We start from the raw sequence: 18,620 nt of genomic DNA, 5'->3' as shown, positions 1-18,620 counted from the left end.
AAGGGGTTTGAGACTTGGGGGTTCCCTGGAATGATAGTGTTTTCCTGGTTACAAGATTTCTACTGATAAATTTTTTTAAAAAAATTTAATTTTATTGTCAAGGTGACCTACAGAGGGGGTTCCAGTTATATATGAGGTAATGAGTGTGTTTCTTGTCCAACATGGTTACCCCATGCCAGTAGTCTTATATTCTTGTCTGGCTGGTGGAGGCAAAGTGGGAAGGCCAATTTGAGGTCCCTAGAACAGTTCCCTATGGCATAGTAGGTCTCCCTTCTTCCTCACACAATAATAATTTGCTATTTCCCCTTGTTTTCTGGTTCAGATAATGCATTCTAGCAACAGGTGTTTATTGAGCATCCACTAAGCAGCAAACATTCTAAAAAGCTTTGGAAATGAAGGAAGCAATATTCTCATCCTCATAAATACAACATTGGATACATTATCCTACAAGGAAAAAAAAGCCTCAGTGTTAGATAGATCATGCACTGTGGCTTCTCAGGGATGCCAGGTTTGTATTTTGAGATCAGTGGACCAAAGAGATGGCAAGAAAATCTGTAGTTATCTGAGTCTCATTTATAGGAGCCCTCTAAAGTTTCTATGTTATGCTTGTTTTCCAGGCATAAAAACTAAGGTTCAGAGAAGTGAGGTGGATTGCCCAAGGCTGGTAAAGAAAGAGCCAGGAGTGTGGACCCTCCCCCCCTCACGCCCCGGCCCCCCGCCCTTCCCTGATTCTGTTTCCTTTGGCTTCACTGAACTTTAAGATCTAGAATCCTCTTAAATCAAAGCTGCATATTTGTGCATGTGCGTGTGACGAGATTGTAGGTAGGAACACAAACTTAGTGGTTTGTATTGATTCTCTTATAGTTATGCAGGTGTTGTCACTGTGCCTTTGATGACACAGACATTTGTCCCCTGAAGGTCTTTCTTTTCTTGTGGTGTGCACTCAGATTTCCTACCTTTGGCACTTTTTTCCCTGGGATTCTCCTGGTTAACCTCAAAGCTAGGTGCTGCCTCTCCTGTGAAACCACTCTTATCTTTTCAGTCCTCCTCTTCATTTTTCTGCTTGTAGCAATTTCTGTCTTTGCAGGTATTATTGATTTTCCAGTCTGCGTTCCACCAGGGGAAAGTTCCCAACTTGGCTTGGCATTTTATAAGCAGCTGTCATGCTGTTATAGGCATGGGTGAATGAATACATGAATGAACCTGGCAAACTAGAAGATATCTAGTTCACATTTTTGCAGGTTAGCAGGTACTCATTAGACGCTCTTATCTGTAGACTGACAAGTATTTTCTCTGTGAGAAGTTCAGCTATGAGATTTGTGAGCCACAGACAGAAGTCTGTGTGGGTGAAACCTCACTCAGGGGCAGGTGTGTTCTGAAGGATTCTTTGGGCGATCTGAAGGAGAAGATTTAGGCTCCTTGCTTCTCATATTTTGCTGGTTTTTAACCAAATGAGATTTGAATGTTGCTTAGATAGATTTGATTTCTTTTGATTCTGAGATTCTTCTGATTACAAGATGAATTATTGATATAGCCTTACAGTGTTGGGATAGAAAACACAACTTCAGTTGCATGGATACACATTCTGTTCCAGACATGCTACATTGTGAAAATACAGACATTGTAGATTAGAGGAAATAAGGTAATTACAAGGACTGTAGTTGAGCTGTGTTGCTTGTTGGTTGGGGCTGATTGGAATGAGGATGAATTTAAGTGAAGCTACTAGGATTAGCCTCTTAAAGATTTAAAAAAAAAATTATACTGGAGGTGATGGTATGCATGTAACTGAGTCTCCTCAGGCTGCCCCTGGTATGAAGCCTGATGGAACTAAAGAAAAGGCAAGAGTTGGATCTAGCTGTTGTTTATTAGCTATAAAAACTCAGGACAGGGTTCATTCTGTATTATTAGCCCATTTTCTTCTCTGTGAAATGGAATAGGTCATTATGAGATTAAAACATTGTTGTTTGTGTAGTATGTGGGGCATAGAGAACCAAACCTCATCTACCGGCTTTTTGACATTTTTGTTGCAGTTATTACTCAGTCTGGGAGGGCTACTGTCTCCTCCTCAGAATGGTTAAGACCATGTTACCCTCTGCTCTGGGCTGAGTGAGGACTCGAGGTGGAGTAGCTGACACCATCCAGGCTTGAGTGATGCTAGGGAGCAAACAGCAGTGATACTTCCTGCACAACAAGTAAACCTTTTCTGTTCCTCTTATCGTTGGACTAAACAGAGGCTGAAACACCGAGGCCTTGCTCCTGGAAGGAGACTTACATGTAGTTATATCTTCTCTGACTGTCACCTAGGCAGGCCACAATGGAACTGGGTGGCCAGCCACATGACACATGTCTGTGCCACAGGCCTTGTTGACAAGCTGATGAGTAAGAACCCTGGGCTGCAAGTGTTCTTTCTTATTTGGGTCAGCCACCTAGTGGCAGTTGTTTTACCATGTCGCTAATCAATTGAAGGTTCCTTTGCTCTATTCAGATTGAAATCATAATGTAGCAAATGTCCTATCTCCAAGCTTGTGGGTATTGAGACTCAGCTGTCAGTGTTCTTGTTCTGGGCCTTGAAGCCTAGTATCCAGTAGCTCATATTACAGTCCTGAGCTTAGAGTGTTGGAACCCTTAGCTCAGTTACTTACTGGAGCTCATCTGGTGGTGAGAGCTTGGACCTCTTCTGCAATCTCAGCTCCTCACAGATCTTTACCTTCCATAGCCTTGGCTTTTCGCAGCTCTCTGTCTCCTGGGGTCTTAGCTCTTCATCATCTTTTCTCTTAGCCACTCTCTGGAACGCCTCAATCGCAGCCCTGGGAGTTTCCTGCTATTTGTGTTCCCAGCTCAGCCCACTCTACAGGTGATAAAGGCTAAAAGTGGACAGTGAAACACTGGGACGAGGCTCTTATTGGAGCCTGGACTGTAGCACCAGGCAGACAATTACCAGGAGAATGAGAAGGACCGACCACTGTGTATACAGCCAGTGAAGCTGTTCTGAGCTGGGACATACTCCTCTACAGCCAGATTGGGAGTGTTTTGAGGTTCTGGTGGCTGTGGGCGGGGTCATCTGGGATCACAGTAGGTTGGGTTATCTGAAGTGGTCGCAGCCAAAGCAAAGTCTCTGGGAGGCCTTGAAGGATGTCTAAAGTGGCTGTGACTGAAGCAGAGTCTTCTTAGGCTGTTCAAGACTGATTGAAAATCTCCCCTGGAACCTGCTGGTGGCTAGATCTGTCTCCCTGAGCTGGTGTAAGGACCCTGAGACAGCCACAGCTACCACTGTAACAAGGCTAAGGAAGGGTCTGACAGCTATCAAACAAGCAACGAAATTTCTACACCACACAGTGTTAGCCATTTAAAAATGAAAAAGTAAGGTGTGCTTCCACCAAAGATCTAAAATGAAATTAACATTCTTTGTCAGAATATGTTCGGCAGTACTAACACCCCCAGACAAATACCCTTAGGAAGGACTGGGTCTTCCTTATCTGTCTCAGTTATGCACATGCCCTGTGCGCGTCTTCTCACACTTACATGATCTCCTCTTCCTACCAACCACATTACATCACAAGTGCCATCACCTTTCATCTTAGGGTATATTCTCCCCAAAGCCAACCTGAGGAAATGCATGAACGTACGTGGATTGTTTGGGAGGCAATCCAAGGAACCATAGGTGAAGGCCTGAGGAAGTGAGACGGAACAGGGTTGTTACGAAAGGGTTTTTCATCCAGCTGGGCTTCATTCTTCTATGGGCCACTCAGCATTGTTCCAGTACAGGAACAAAGGCTGGAGTTTGTTCCTTCCTTCCCACCCGTCCTGGTCTGCTGGATGGCTTTAGGAGCCTGGCACTTCTGGCTTGCTCCTAAGTGACGGGGAGTGCTAGCAACAGAATGTGCCCACTTTTAATGACCTGTGAGCTTTGAGGCCAGATGCGTGGACATCATCTTTGTCTTCTACAACCCCATTTCCCAAAGGAAAACAAGGCACACTGTAGGGACCTTCATCTCTGAGACACAGCAACTGGGTGGGAGAGTCAGTGTGGCAGTGTTAATGTCTGCGATCCCTCCCAAACACTGGGCTTCCCCCTGCTTCCTTCTGCTCAGTGAGCATAGAGGGCCAGCCATACGGATGGCTCTGTCCCCAGTGTGCCCACACGTCGGGGGGGTAGAAAGGATCTTTATCATGCTGCTAAAAAAGCAGCACAACAAACCCCAGCTTCCACAGATCCCACCTGACATACCTGCGGTTCTTCCCAAGAGAGCCTGAAGGAAATGCGTACTTGTTGGGGGCACCCAGTGAGTGGACCTTGCTTCTTGCTGGTGCTAGGAGCAGACTGTGTATCTGACAGGTGTGATCAGCCTGCCTCCTAGCATGTAGCTCTCCAGATCACTTGCCTTCTATCCTCAACTTCCTGAGGCTTTTCTCTAGTTTATTTAAAGTTGCCCAGTGTTTTCAAGATGCAGCTGTTTTCAAAATGCTGAGGGAGGGGCCGGGAGTTTGGCCTAGTGGTAGAGTGCTTGCCTAGCATGCATGATGACCCAGGTTCGATTCTTCGGTACCACATACATAGAAAAAAGCCGGAAGTGGTGCTGAGGCTCAAGTGGTAGAGCTCTAGCCTTGAGAAAGTTCAAGGACAGTGCTCAGGCCTGAGCTCAAGCCCAGGACTGACAAAAAAAAAAAAAAAAAAAAAAAAAACAATGCTGAGGGATTTTTATTTTTCTTTTCTTTTTTCTTTTTTTAAAAACGAATAATGGCCTGTATTATACGGGTTCTTCTGGCACCAGAGCCTTAAGCAGAGAGTATATCTATTTTACTGGCCGTATGCTCTTGACATTTGGTTTAATATAGTTTCCAGTATATTAGTGGAGGAGCAGATACATTTCCCTAGAGCATAATGCTCATTATGGGATGCTCTAGCTAACAGAAAATACCATGTGGTCAATACTTAGAAATACTTGTGAGTCATGTCCTATGATGTCATATTCCACCCAGGTTATATCACCATACTTCTTCCTGCCTATGTCTTTGTGCAGGTACTGTACCATTTGGGCCACTCTGCTGGTCCTTTCCGCGTTGTCTAGGCTGGCCTGGGCTTCTGTCCTCCCATTTGTGCTTCCCTATATCTCAGATGACATGTGCACCACTCCATCTAGCTAGGGGCTGATGAAAATCTCATGAGCTTTCTGCCTCACCTTGAACCTTGATCCTTTAGATCTCTGCTTCCCAAATAGCTGGAATTATATGTTTGAGCTACCATGCTCATGAATAAGTATCTTGTGTTGGTATTGAGACTTGAACTCAGGACCTCCCATTCTCCCTTAGCTTTTTGTCTGAAGTATGGTATCTCCCCTCTGGGCCATGCCTTCATTTCCAAAGAAGATTAATTATAGGAGATGGACGAGGTCCTTCATTCTTGCTAGCTAGACAAGTACTCTACTTGAGCCATACTCTCAGTCTCCATTCTTTTAATGATTGAAATTTATTGTGGAGGCTCAGAGCCCCCATGATCTGCCTTCTGTAGGCCGGAGAACTAGGAAAGTCAGTGATGTAGTTCAGAGATTCAGAAAAATCAATGGCCTCCATCCTGGTCTGTGTCTGAAGGCCCTAGAAGAAGGAGCACGTGTAGCCAAGGGCAGGAGAAGGTGCATGGTCCAATAGGACAGATTGACCCTTTCTCTGCTCTTTTGTTATATTTAGAGCCTAAACTCATTCATACTGGACTCATTCATACTGGAGAGGACAATCTTTATTCAGCCTTTCATATATACTTTCAGCATACACACTCAGAAGCAACTTACAATCAAGTCAAGTTGGCATATAAAATGAACCCTTACAGTACTCAAAAAGGGGTAGCTTTTGTTATTATAAGCTCCCTGAAAATTCAGGAAAAGTTAGATTATTAGACTGGAATAGTTGTATTGGAAGGGATGGAATTTCAACTGGTACTAGACAAGCTGGGGTTCAGATTCATTTTTAGAAACAGAAGTATAACATATATTTGGTCCATTTTCCTTAAGCCCCTGCTTTTCTAAGTACAGCTCCAACAGAACAGGAAATGATTGCACTGGTAAGTAGGAAGAGTGCTTGACATGAATTATTGGGCAGAAAAACTAGTCAGTGAGGTAGCCAGCTGCAGATGACTGAAGGGGTCAGAACATCTTCCCTGAACTTGGTGAATCTTAGTCTCTGTGAGGCCCCTAAAGAATAAAACTTAATGCATGTTGGAGTGAAGAAGAGTTCAGGGGTCACGTGATTTGTGCTGTTTATGCCTGGGTGGCATATGGAGTCACTGTCCCAAGTCAGATGCTGGCATGTCATGGGGGAGACTTTGAGTGGAAAGGCAGATACATGGGAGTGCATGCATGGATATTTCATGGTGCTGGATTCTAGTTCACTTTAGCATGTAGTTGCTTCCAATCTTGCATCACAGGGGCCGCAGAGATGAGAGGTGGTGGAAAGGACATGCTCACCCACTCTTCAATCAAGTACCTGTTTATTGATGCTGTTGCTTCTTTGAGCACCTTCAGGTTTATGCTCATAAGAAATACCTCTCCTGCATCCATGCCATAGGCCATCCTGGTTCTGCATGGGTGCTGAAGGTTGCAAGTCAGTGGATGAGTGCCCCAGCTTCCTTTGTCTACATGGGAACAATCCATCATCTTCTGCACAGTCTTCAGAAGGCCCAAGCACTAGCCATTTTTACTTACCTTTCCCCTCCTGTAACCTGGCTGTGAGGATGAAATGAGGTGACCTTACATCAACACGATTGGTTAGCATGTGCTAGTCAGTTACCAGGAGGCCGTGCATTTCCATTGCAATGCCTTGAGTACATTGTCTTATTGATTCTCACAGTGACTGAGGTCCTGTGATTCTCCCTGCTTTGAAGATGAGAGAACTGAAGTGTATAAGAACAAATAGTCACCTGACCTATTTAGTCACCTGAGCCATCATCTGGGTTCTCTCTCAAGTGCTTTTGTTCTGGAGGCCAACTTGTTATCTAACAATAAGTCAAGACACAAGCTGTAACAAAGAATGTGTCACCTTTACCATCATGATCACCCAGTCTCCAGCATCTAGCAGTTCTTTATATATTTTTTAAATTTTTATTTATTTATTTATTTTTTTACCAGTCCTGGGTCTGAGCTCAGGGCCTGAGCACCGTCCTTGGGTTTTCTCAAGGCTAGAGCTCTACCTTTGAACCACAGCTTTTTTCTGTGTATGTGGTACCGAGGAATTGAACCGGGTCTTCATTGCATGCTAGGCAAGCACTCTACCAGTAGGCCAAGCTTCCAGCCCATATATTTATTTTTAATAAAAAGAATAAATAAAGGTTAATTCTTTGAGATCAACATCTTTCTTGTTTTCTTGGCTTTGTCTTCAGACAGTGAGAGTGGTCTCAGGCCCATGAGAAGTACAATATAAAACTTGGTTGAGTGAAACCCTCAATTACCTATATTCCCAGCACTTGAGAGGCAGAGGCAAGAGGAGTAAAAGTTTGAAGCAAATCAAGGCTATATAGTGAGACCATGTCTAAAAGGCCTAAATTTTTTTTTAAAAAAGTAAATAAAGAATTGAAGTCAGATTTAAACTTTTGCTGGGGATGTATCTCAGTGGTAGAACATTTGCCTGGCACGTGTAAAGCCCAGGATTCAATTCCTGGCACTACAAAACCAATGTTGAATGAACAGTAAATACAGATGGATTATTTTCTTTTATTTACTAGTGTTCTCTGGTTCTTAGAATATCATGTAAAGCAAACTGCATCCTTTATCATACCCTTGCATAAAAGAGTCTCAGAAAGGGAATGGCCTTAGAACTCACAACAATATTTATCTTCAAATATTAAGATAATACTTTTTTTTAATGTCTTAGTGCTTTTTCTGATACCTCTCTATTAATGTCATAACTGAAAAAAAATGAGTTTGATCGCATACAGGGGACTCAACTCATGTGTGCACATGAGCTCTATGGGCCAGTCACCAGCCTGGGAGTAGAGGCTGACCTGGTTCCACTGGGCTGAGTGGGGACAGCGGGTGCAAGCTCACCTTGCTGTCCTACCTTGAACAGCTCTTTCACACTCCTCCTCTCAGGAGGTTCATGACAGTGCAGGATGCAGGTAACGCTGAGATTCATGACCTCATTTCATAAAGAAGGACATAAGAGGCTCACCTTGGAAGGAGGAAGCTCTGCTATGGAGCAGGGTGAGACCAGAACCCGGATTCTTTGACTTAAAGCTCAGTGGTCTTGGAGCCAGTCTACTCAGACTCTCTCTTCCTCTTTATTTCCTTCTCTCTCTCCCACTTCCCCCCTTTTTCTCCATCTCTCCTTTCCTCTTTCTCTCTCTCCATTCTCTTTCTTTCTTCCTCTCTTCTCCTCTCTTTGCTTGCACATTCATTCATGCATGTGCACACATACACCATTTTTTTTTTTACTGTACTGGGATTTGAACTCAGGGTCTTGCATACTTTATGCTACACCTCCAGCCCTTTTAGTTTTAAAAACTTCTTACAAGACTATGATCCTAATAGCCTGTCTAGTAACTAGGATTGCAGGCATTCCGCTGTACTCAGCTTTTTGCCCAGACAGGTCCTAAACTGTAATCCTCCTGATTTCTGCCTGTAGAGTAGCTGGATTTATAGGCATGCACCACTTTGTTTGGTCTCCTGTAGGACTTTCGTGAGAATCAAATTGACACTGAGTATTTCTGTCTATACTGTTTGTACTTTTGCTGAGTGCCTAGCTTGCTTGCTTTTCTTTTCTTTTTATTTTCTCCTTTTTTTTCTGCCAATCATGGGGCTTGAACTGGGTGCTATTCTTGAGCTCCTCCTTCCCTCCCTCCCTCCTTCCCTCTCTCCTTTCCTCCCTCCCTCCATTTTCTTTCTTTTCTCAGGCTAGCACTCCACCACTTGAACCACAGCTTTACTTCTGACTTTTTGGTGTTTAAATGGACCTAAGAATCTCATGGACTTTCTTGCCTGTGCTCAGATCTCAGCCTCCTGAAATAACTAGGATTACAGATGTGAGCCACCAGTGCCCTTAATTTTTTACAACCAGCGTTCACATTCACTTTTGTTTCTAAATTAATATTCTCATGTGTACTTGTGAGTTTTTCTGCATGCCAAAAGCCACAGAATTTCAGCAGTGAGTCTAGGGGACAAGATGAGGTCAGAGAGGTGGACACACACCAGGCCATGTTAAATGATTTCAATTTTTGTCCCAAAGCACTGAGAAGGCACTAATGATATTCAGCTGGAAGCAGAGAGGTGGGAGGTGACAAAATCAGGATCATGTTTTCCAACAGTCACCGTGCATAACAACCAGCTGTAGCAGCTGTAAGGCCCGAGCCTTACTTGTATGGTTTTTTTTTCTTTCAAAACAGGCATTAAGTTTGGCATTTATATGAGACTAGTATGAATTTGAACATTGTATGGGAATTTGATGATATCAAGGGACTATTATCATCTTTTGGAAGTGTGGCAATGGTATTGCAGTCATATTTTTATGAAAGACCTTATCTTAGAGATATGCGGTAATAACTACTGAATTGATAAAATGTCTGGAATATAATGGGTTAGTGAGGGAGAGGGTGTGGGTGGGTGGGACTGAAAATGGGTTGATGGTGATTGGTGCTACATTTGTGATGCAGTTGTCTGTTATTGTTAGTGTAATAAAAGGAGAGAAGGAAGGGGAGAGAGAGGAGAGGAAGAATAAGAAGGAAGTGGAGGGAGTGGCAGACGAGTAAGGGGAGGAGGAGAAGAGGAGAGAGAGAGAAAGGAGAGGAGAGAAGAGACAGAGAAGAGGTGAGGAGAGGAGAGAGATTATTCTGATTTCAGCACTGGAAACCACATTGCCAGAGGAAATGGTTGTGGCCTAGGGTAAGAATGATGGGGCTTGGTCCAAGGTAGAGAAGGAGGGAGATCTTTAGCAAGGAAGATAGCCATAAGTAGGGAATGGATTGGGTAGAAAGATGAGAGAGCAGTTTCTGGCCTGGATCGAGGTGTCAGGCTCATCCCTGGGGAAGAACCAAGCAGACCCCTGGCTCAAGGCATTCCCCGTGTACCTCTTTCCCCTCTATTCTGCAATCCTTCCCTTATGCAACACCTTTCATCCCAGACTTCCTACACTTAGTAGGAAGTGTACACTTAGTACACTCAGCAATTAATTAAGTTTTGGTATGCATGAGTTAATTGAAATCACCTCCCAGGTTCAGAGGACCTGTCTTGGGGTATGTATGTCCATCTATCTCTATCTCTGCCTCCTTTATGGGTCTGATTCTTTGGCTAGGAGAACACCTCTGCCATCCTGTGGGCACATAGCTGTGTCTGCCGGTCTGTTTGTCAGCCAGTCTTTCTTACCCAGCAGCACACTGTTAAGTTCATGTTTAAGAGCCTTCGTGTACAGAAGTTAATGACTTGTAAATTGCTCTCCAACGTAGAGCCAGAAATAGAACGCCAGAAGGATCCCTGAGGCTTCCTTACACAGATACCAATGGAGGTGACGGCTCCTAAGTGGGGTTGCACAGGTTATCCCTCAAAATACTGGATAGCCATTCCAGGGCACAGGAAGGTTCCTGTCAGGGTTCACCACCTCCAAGCAGGGACAGTGTTGGCCTGAGGCCAGCTCTTCCGCCCAGTGGATGACCTATCACCTTCTCTCCTGCCTTCCTGCAGGTCATTTTCGGATGTGACGGCTGAGACATGAGATCTTCGGCCTCCAGGCTCTCCAGTTTTTCCTCGAGAGATTCACTATGGAATCGGTGAGTGATTCTGCAGAGGGCTGTGACCAGACAGCCTGGCCTGGGGAGGGAAGAGGGACCATGGGTGACCGGTGCAAGGGAACAGGGAAGGGTCAGAATGCAAAATGCCATAAACCACAAATAGGGGAAATCTGCACAAATGCAATCCACGTGACTGTTGGTGGCAATGAGCTTGTTGGTATATGTGGATTGTATTTTCTATCCTATTCGTAATCCATGTTCTTCATTCAGAAGGAAAGTCAGGAGCGTGAAGGTTCCAGAAGTCAGGGATATTGTTGGTGAGAGGAAACTCTGCTGCCAACAGTAGCAGGTGACATGTTAGCCATGTCTATGTCCATGCTTTTCCCTGGACCCCCAGCAGGGAAACTTTGTGCAGTATGAGAATCTCAAGTCCATTGAGAATCTAAGTCAGTTGGGTCTTGGTGTCCACCATTTCCAAGAAGCCAGTTTGGGGTTTGTGTCCTGAAACTGACCTGTTGTGTGAACTTAGACAAGCCACTGGTTGTCTCTGTGTCTTGTTTCCTTAGTCAAGAAAAGAAGGGAATAATGATTTGGTTTTTGTTGTTTTAGTGCAGGTTAGAGAAGATACAGAGAAAAGGATTTTGAATAAGATAGGCACGCTGAACACAAGGATTATTTAATTTTAACATGAAGATAGTTTGAGGGGTTGAGGTTTTTTTTTCTTTGATGGTGTTAGGGTTTGAATTTAGGGCCTTGTACTTTGAAGGCAAGTGCTCTATCACTTGAGCCACACCCCAAGTCCTTTTTGCTTTATTTTTTCAAAACAAGATCGTGTGCTTTTTGCCTAGGCTGGCCTCAGCTGAGATTACAGGGGTGAGTACCATCATGGATAGCCCATGAAAGTAGGGCTCATTTTTTTTTTTAAATTGTTGTTAGTTGTAGGGCTTGAACTCAAAGTCTGGGCTCTGTCTCTGAGCTTCTTTATGCCCAAAGCTAGTGCTCTGTCACTGGAGCTACAGTGTCATGTCTGGTTTTCTGGTGGTTAATTGGAAATAAGAGTCTCATGGACTTTCCTTCCTGGTCTGGCTTTGAACCACAATCCTCATATCTCAGCCTCCTGAGTAGTTAGAATTACAGATGGGAACCATCAGTACCCAGTTGAAACCTTCTTTACTTTTTAAAAAATTGTTGTAAAGGTGATGTATTAGAGGGGTTACAGTTACATAAGTATATATTTCTCTTTGGACAGTGTCACCAGCCCTTCCTTTGTTCTCTCCTAGATTTTCCTCCTGTTCCTATCCACATAGTTCCTTTTCAACATAGTTTCTACAGCGAAACACTGCTGCATTTGTTCATCCCATATCCCTCCATTTCTGTGCTCCCTGTACTCTCTACCTCCTGCCCAAACAAGGCAAAAAAGAAGAGAAAAAGAAAAAACCTCTCATTTCCATTTCCTGGAGTTTATTTCAATAAATATTATTTTGTATGATCAGAGGCACATATGCATTGCACCTTTGTGTTGCTCTCAACTGTGTGTGAATGCTTTGAGTTTTGATAATTTATCATACATTGTAGATCTAGCTGCTGTATATGAGAGAAACCATGCGCTGTTGGTGAATATATGTGTGTGTGTGTGTGTGTGTGTGTGTGTGTGTGTGTGTGTGTGTGTAGGAACTTCTGTTTTCAGTCAGTGGAGACTGTGTGGCTGGCTCTCATTGGATGGCTGTCAATCTGTACAGTGTTGATGTTGTCCTCTCCTGCCTTTTCTGGATGGAGCCTTACTGGAGGGCGGAGGGGGACGTGTCTTGTTCATACACCCTGTATCGCAAGCATCCTAGCTGGTTCTGGCACATGACTCTCACACAGTGGACGGATGTGGCAGTTGGGCAGTAGGAAGGTAGATCCAGGACCTTGTGTTATGTTTAGGACTGCCTGTGTGGTAGGGAGCAGAGGGTGTTGCTTGTGTTCTGTCACAGTCTGGGTGCATGCCATGTTTCTATGAAGTATGAGATGAACATGTTGTGTTTACAGTCTGAAATGTGAGACACCCAAGGATTTCTTTTTAATTTAGTGGTCCTGGGGTTTGAACTTAGGGGCCTTGACTTTGTGAGCCATACTTCTAAGCCCCCTTCTATTTTATGTAAGGTCTCACATCCTGTCTGGATGCTCACTTGGAAACCGAGCCTGGAATCAGAAGCATACCACTGCACTTAGCTTCTTTCCATTCCAATGGGGTCTTACAGAATTTTCTGCCTGGACTGGCCTCAAACCACAATCCTCCTGACCTCAGCCTCCCTAATTGCCAGGATTACAGGAGTGACCCACCAACAGCTGAATGCCACCCAATGAATTTTTACAACCAAGAAACCAGTACCCAAAGCAGGAAATAGAAGAGCAGTAGATCTCAACACCTTCCCTATGCTCCCTACTAGCCATTGTGTCCCCACTCAGTGCAGTGTCCTCTAGAGGTGGCAGTGATGGGGACCATAGATTGAGTGGCACTAATGGAAGCAGCAGCCATGCCAACAGAAGCAGTAGCAATGGCAGCAGAATTGGGAGGCAGGAACAGCTGTGGTAATGTGATGTGGAGCAGTCTGTAAATGTGACAGCAGTTGATACCTAGGTACTACCTACTGTGTTCCAGGCATGCGTCTCAACTCATCTAATGTTCAGGAATCCCTTGCACATAGTAAGGATTTTACAGATGGGCAGAAGCAGGGAGAGGTTCAGTAGCTCTTCTGAGGTCACAGGATCCAGGACTCAAAACTTTTTAATAGTCTGCCTACAGAGCTTATTCCTCAATAATAAGCTTTCAATAAATATTAGCAGGACACAGAAAGCTCTGTTTTCTTTGGTGATGATAACGCTCAGGCTGGTAAGAGTTTTCTTAGAATCAAGTTTTACTTCTTAGGCTTCTTTTATTTATTTATTTATTTATTTATTTATTTGTTGTTGTTGTTGTTGGTTTTTAATTAAAAGCTACATTCAAATAATATAGAAGCATCAAGCGCCTTTTCCAGGAAGCATTCTTGAAGGAAAAATGCCTGCTTTCCTTCTTTATCTTTCCTTCTGATCATAGGTATGGAGGCTGGAACAGCCAGAAAGGCTAGAGGAGCTAGCAAGGGACCATGAAGCAATTGTGGCATGGAAGACCGTGGCAGAGAAACAATAGAGAACATATCTGGGTTGTGCAGCTTCCTGTTGCCTTTTTTTTTTTCCCCCAAGCTGGAAGCTGAAACACAGCAAATGGAAGCTTGCAGCCAGCCATGAAGCAGCTGGCCTTTCGAGTCAGGGTTTTTTCCATCTGTATGAACAAGCTGACCTGAGCTTTATACCTTCCTTAGCCAAGCTATGGGAATGCCTTTCCAAATGTCAAGGCACATGCCCTGTCATTGCCATGCCGCCGGCCATCAGCCCAAATTGAATTTCCCTGGGCCCAGCTGATGTCCCATTTTGGTTCCAGGGCAGGGGTCAGGAATGCATGCTGCACATGGCGGGAAGTGTGTCCCTGGAGCTAGACACGGAAGGCTGACCTCTCAACTCTGCATTGCTGACATAATTGGAGGGGTGAGGAAGCCTTAGGGTTCTGGTGGAAGAGGAAACAGAAATGTGTGTTGGAAAAATAGCATTCTCATTCACCATGACTGCCCTTTCGGTGTAATGGGAACTGGTTAAAATTTCCCTGGCTGCTCCCCAGCCTTGCTGTTCCTCAGCTAGATACATCCAGGCAGGAAACTCACCCTAAATTTAGTGGTGGGAAAGCTCATCCTGTCCTAACTCCCTGTCCACACTCCTCTCACTTCCCTGCTTTTCCTCTTTTCTGTCCTTTGTTTTATTTTTTTGTTGCTGCTGTTTCTTTCTGTCCTGGTGATACTGGGATTTGAACTCAGATCCTCTTCCTTGTCAGGCTTTCCCATTGCCACTGGAGCTGTGCCCCTAGCTTGGCTTTTTGCTGGTTCTTTTTTGGAGTTTTGAGGACTTTTCTGTCCTGGCTAGCCTCAAATTGTCATTCTCCAGATCTCTTCAGATCTCTACCACCTGAGTAGTTAGGATTATAGGCACCATTTTCCACCAACAGTAAACAAAAGTTCCTGTTTTTTCCCCACATCTTCCCTATTACTTGCTATTCTTTGAGTTGGGGACAGTTGCTCTTCTACTAGGTATGGATTCTTTGTCAACTTCCTGTTTTGTGTATGTCATGTAGACCAATTGAGTAATACCCAAGTATTTCTTTGAGTCTGTGGCCTGGAGAAAAATCGACCTTAGTCATTGTTGCCTAGTGTTGGCTTTCATGGTAAGCAGAGTGTCTTATAGAAAACAGATTATGCGGATAGATTCTTTCCAACTTAATAGGATGGATAATAGTTATCTCTTTAGTGTAATTAATAGGTATGTATGCTTTGAATACTGATTAAAAAAGGGTGACCAAGTTTTATGCCTTGGTTCAACATGCACAATACATCCTTTAAATGAGCATTGATTTAGGCCTAAGATATACAGGCCAGAAAGGATTTCTCAGTGGTTTGCTGTGCATTTGTGGGATTTTTTTTTTGTTCTTATTTTTGTTTTTTTTTTGGTTTTGGGTTTTGTTTGTTTGTTTGTTTTTTGATGCCAATATTGAGGCTTGAACTCAGGACCTGAGCATTGACCCTTAGCTTTTCACTTAAGGCCAGCTATCTGCCACTTGAGCCACAGCTCCACTTTTAGATTTTTCTGGTTAGTTACAGCTAGGAGTCTCATAGACTTTCCTGCCCTGGCTGGCTTGCCTAAGTCCTCAGCGCTCAGCCTACTGAGTAGCTAGGATTATAGGCACATGCCACCAGCCCACCATGACTGTACTTAGTTTTAAGGAGTTGAAATGAACTGCAAATCATGACTGCTGTGTTAGGCAGGGCAGTAATACCTATCATGAATCTGTGCCTTAGCCACCAGGGCAACTGGTTAAAGCACACACATTTGCTGGGTGCTGGTGACTTATACCCACAATCCTAGCTACTCAGGAGGCTGAGATCTGGGGATTATAGTTCAAGCCCCACCACCAGCTCAAAAAAAAAAAAAAAAAAGAATCCACACAGCCTACAGTCTTCCCCAGGGAGGTTCTTATTCCTTGAATCAGAGCAGAGAATTTACATTTTAACCATCTGAGATTAATCTGATGCAGATACATTTGAGAAATACCAAAGCTGTAGTTTCTTAACTTTCCCATCCACATTGATGAAATGCAGAATAAGATACTGGTTGTTTTGTAATTGCCAAAATCGGAAACTGGACAGTCAGCTGTGGACCAGGCATGCAGTGATTCCATGGGAGCAGGAGAATTTGTGTTGCAGTGTAGTATAATACGTTAGGTGGGGGATGGTGGGATGTCTGCAAAAAAGCACAGTAGAGAAAAATGCATGGTCGGTACGACTTGATGGTGATACTGAATGTCATTCATTTATATATTCATTAGACTTTTAGGTAGAGTGTCCTCCTAATAAGGAAAATCTCTTGTTTACTGTGTTTCCTGATTATGTCAAAAGGAGTATGTGTGGGGGGGGGGTTGGGCATGCATGTGCATGCCAGTACTGAGGCTTGAACTCAGGGCCTGGGCACCATCCCTTAGCTTTTTCTACTCAAGGTTGACACTCTTTTTCTACTCAAGGTTGACACTCTGCCACAGCTCCAACTCTTTGATGGTTAATTGGAGATAAGGGTCTCATGGATTTGTCTGCCCCAGCTGGCTTTGAACTGCAATCCTCAGATTTCACCTCCCAAGTAGGCATGAATTCCCAGCATCCTCTTAATAAGAAAAAAGCCTGCCTGTAAAACAATATAACTGCAGTGGCCTTATAGTCTCCCATTTACTATGTCTCCTCATTACATCAAAGGGATTCTATGCAGTGGTTTTTGACCTGTACCATCGAGGTGTGTATAAGTATCCTTAAGGATGTTTGTATCACAGTGAAATCACCAGTGCTGCAGTTTTCAGTATCACCCCATCATTAAGCTAGGCATGACTGTCTAAGCACATCAACACCAATTTAAAAACAACCATTACCTGTGGAAATGCAAGTTGAAGCAGAAGCTCAATTAGTGCATTAGTCAGCCATTCTTCTCCCTGCACTGGACATAAACCAGCCATCTGGGCATCGCTGGGTGGAATTGAACTGCCGTAATTAGGAGCAGAGTCTGTGTAGTTGACCTGGATAGGAATGCTGGCTCCACCTTGAAACTGCCTGTGTGATCCTAGGCAAGTTTCCTTGTCTTTAAAATGGGTACAACACTATTTCCTACCAAAGACAATGCATATGAAATCCAGTGTTTGGTACTCTGCATAAATTACTAACAGCACCAGAAAAAGCAATTGTCTAAAAAGAAATGTACTTATTACCTGGTATGTAACTGTAATCCCTCTGTATATCACCTTTATAATAACAATTAAAAATTTTTAAGGAGTGGCACTGTGGCTCAAGTGGTAGATTGCTAGCCTTTAGCTGAAGAGCTCAGGGACAGTGCCCAGGCCCAGACTTCTAGCCCCACGACCAACCAAAAAGAAAAATTTTTGGAAAATAAACAATTAGTAGCTGGGTATCAGTGGCACATATCTGTAATCTTAGCTACTCAGGAGGATCGTGGTTCAAAGCTAGCCCGGGCACAAAAGTCCATGAGACTCAACTCCAGTTAACCACCAGAATACCGTAAGTGGCACTGTGGCTTAGCGTGGTAGAGCACTTGCCTTGAGCTGAAGAGCTCAGAGACAACATGCAGGCCCATAGTTCAAGCCCCATGACTGATAGAAAAAAAAGAAAAAAGAAAAAAAACCCACAATTAATGTTAATACTGAGTATTCTGAGTATTTGGTAGGAGCCAGACACATATTATCTCAAGAACTTGCTATTTATTAACAATTAATCCTTACAGCAACCTCAGGAGTAGATAGTATTGTTATTTATGTGTTAAAGACAATCTGAAGCTTCTGGAGAATCAGAAAATTGTTTAAGGCTATTTTGGCAGTAGAATACAGAAGAAATCCAATTTCAAGCAGTATGGCCCAGAACCTGTAATCTCCCCCTCCTTTTTTTTTTTTTTTCTTCCCTGATTATGTTGGGTTTAAACTCAAAGCTTCAAGCTTGATGGGAGGCATTCTATCCCTTGTGTCAAAAAAAGTATACAGCGCTGGTTATTTTTGCAATAGGATCTTGTTTTTTCCTTGGGCCAGCTTGAACCTTAGTCCTTCTATTTTCACTTTATACCAATATAGCTCGGATGATGGATACATGTCATCATGCCCAGCGATTGATTGGTTTGAGGCCTTGGGAATTTCTTTTTGGCTTGGACTAACCTGGATCTGTGATCCTCCCTATTTCTGCTTTCTAAGTAGCTAGGGTGACAGGCATAAGCCACTGGCACCTGGCTATAGTTTTCCCATATATAAACTATGTTGTGATTATCCTAGATTTTAAAGAAAGCCTTTTAAGATGAACTCCCTGCTCCCTTATCCTTTATCCCATTTGTAGTCCTAGGTCCAAATGTCAGAGTTTTGGTATCAATCTACAAGTCAGTTGAGCTTCCAGAAAATATTTGGCCCAACTTCTCACTCTCTATCTAAAATCAGTTTACTAGTCTAGATTGCTTCTTGTTGTCCTTTGTCTCAGTCTCTCAGATAGTCTACTTAGCTCAAACCAATGTAGAAATGTTGATTATGTATCTATGATAATATCATAGCCCTAAGATACTCATTATGCATATACAAATAAGCCTCAAATCAAAAAATTGTCTTAATGTTTTCTTGTTATCTTCTTGCTGCTATGACATAGTCTTTGAGAAAGCAACATAAAAGGAGATAAGCTTTCTTTAAGTAACAGTTTCAGAGGTTTTAGTCCACGGTTTCCTGGCTCATTGCTTTTAGTCCCTGTGGTGATACAGAAACCTG

At 43.5% G+C, this 18,620-nt stretch overlaps 1 protein-coding gene across 8 annotated transcripts in view; it reads left to right on the top strand.

Moving 5' to 3' along the window:
* Positions 1–18,620, top strand: part of Asap1 (ArfGAP with SH3 domain, ankyrin repeat and PH domain 1) — a 276,484-nt gene that overhangs the window by 22,681 nt on the left and 235,183 nt on the right. For 6 of the 8 annotated variants that reach the window (XM_090339394.1, XM_090339398.1, XM_090339399.1 and 3 more), the window contains exon 2: positions 10,659–10,744. In XM_090339394.1, the coding sequence (XP_090195520.1) occupies positions 10,686–10,744 (59 nt within the window). In that variant the 5' untranslated portion in view covers positions 10,659–10,685. Of the gene's footprint in view, positions 1–9,734; positions 9,864–10,658; positions 10,745–18,620 lie in introns of those variants that run through there. The other 2 variants (XM_090339396.1, XM_090339397.1) reach the window with 2 other exon arrangements.

This window comes from Megascapheus bottae, chromosome 9 (genome assembly GCF_031878675.1).
Source record: "Megascapheus bottae isolate mThoBot1 chromosome 9, mThoBot2.hap1, whole genome shotgun sequence".
Lineage (NCBI taxonomy): Eukaryota > Metazoa > Chordata > Mammalia > Rodentia > Geomyidae > Megascapheus > Megascapheus bottae.
This window is presented reverse-complemented; position numbering and strand designations above follow the sequence as displayed.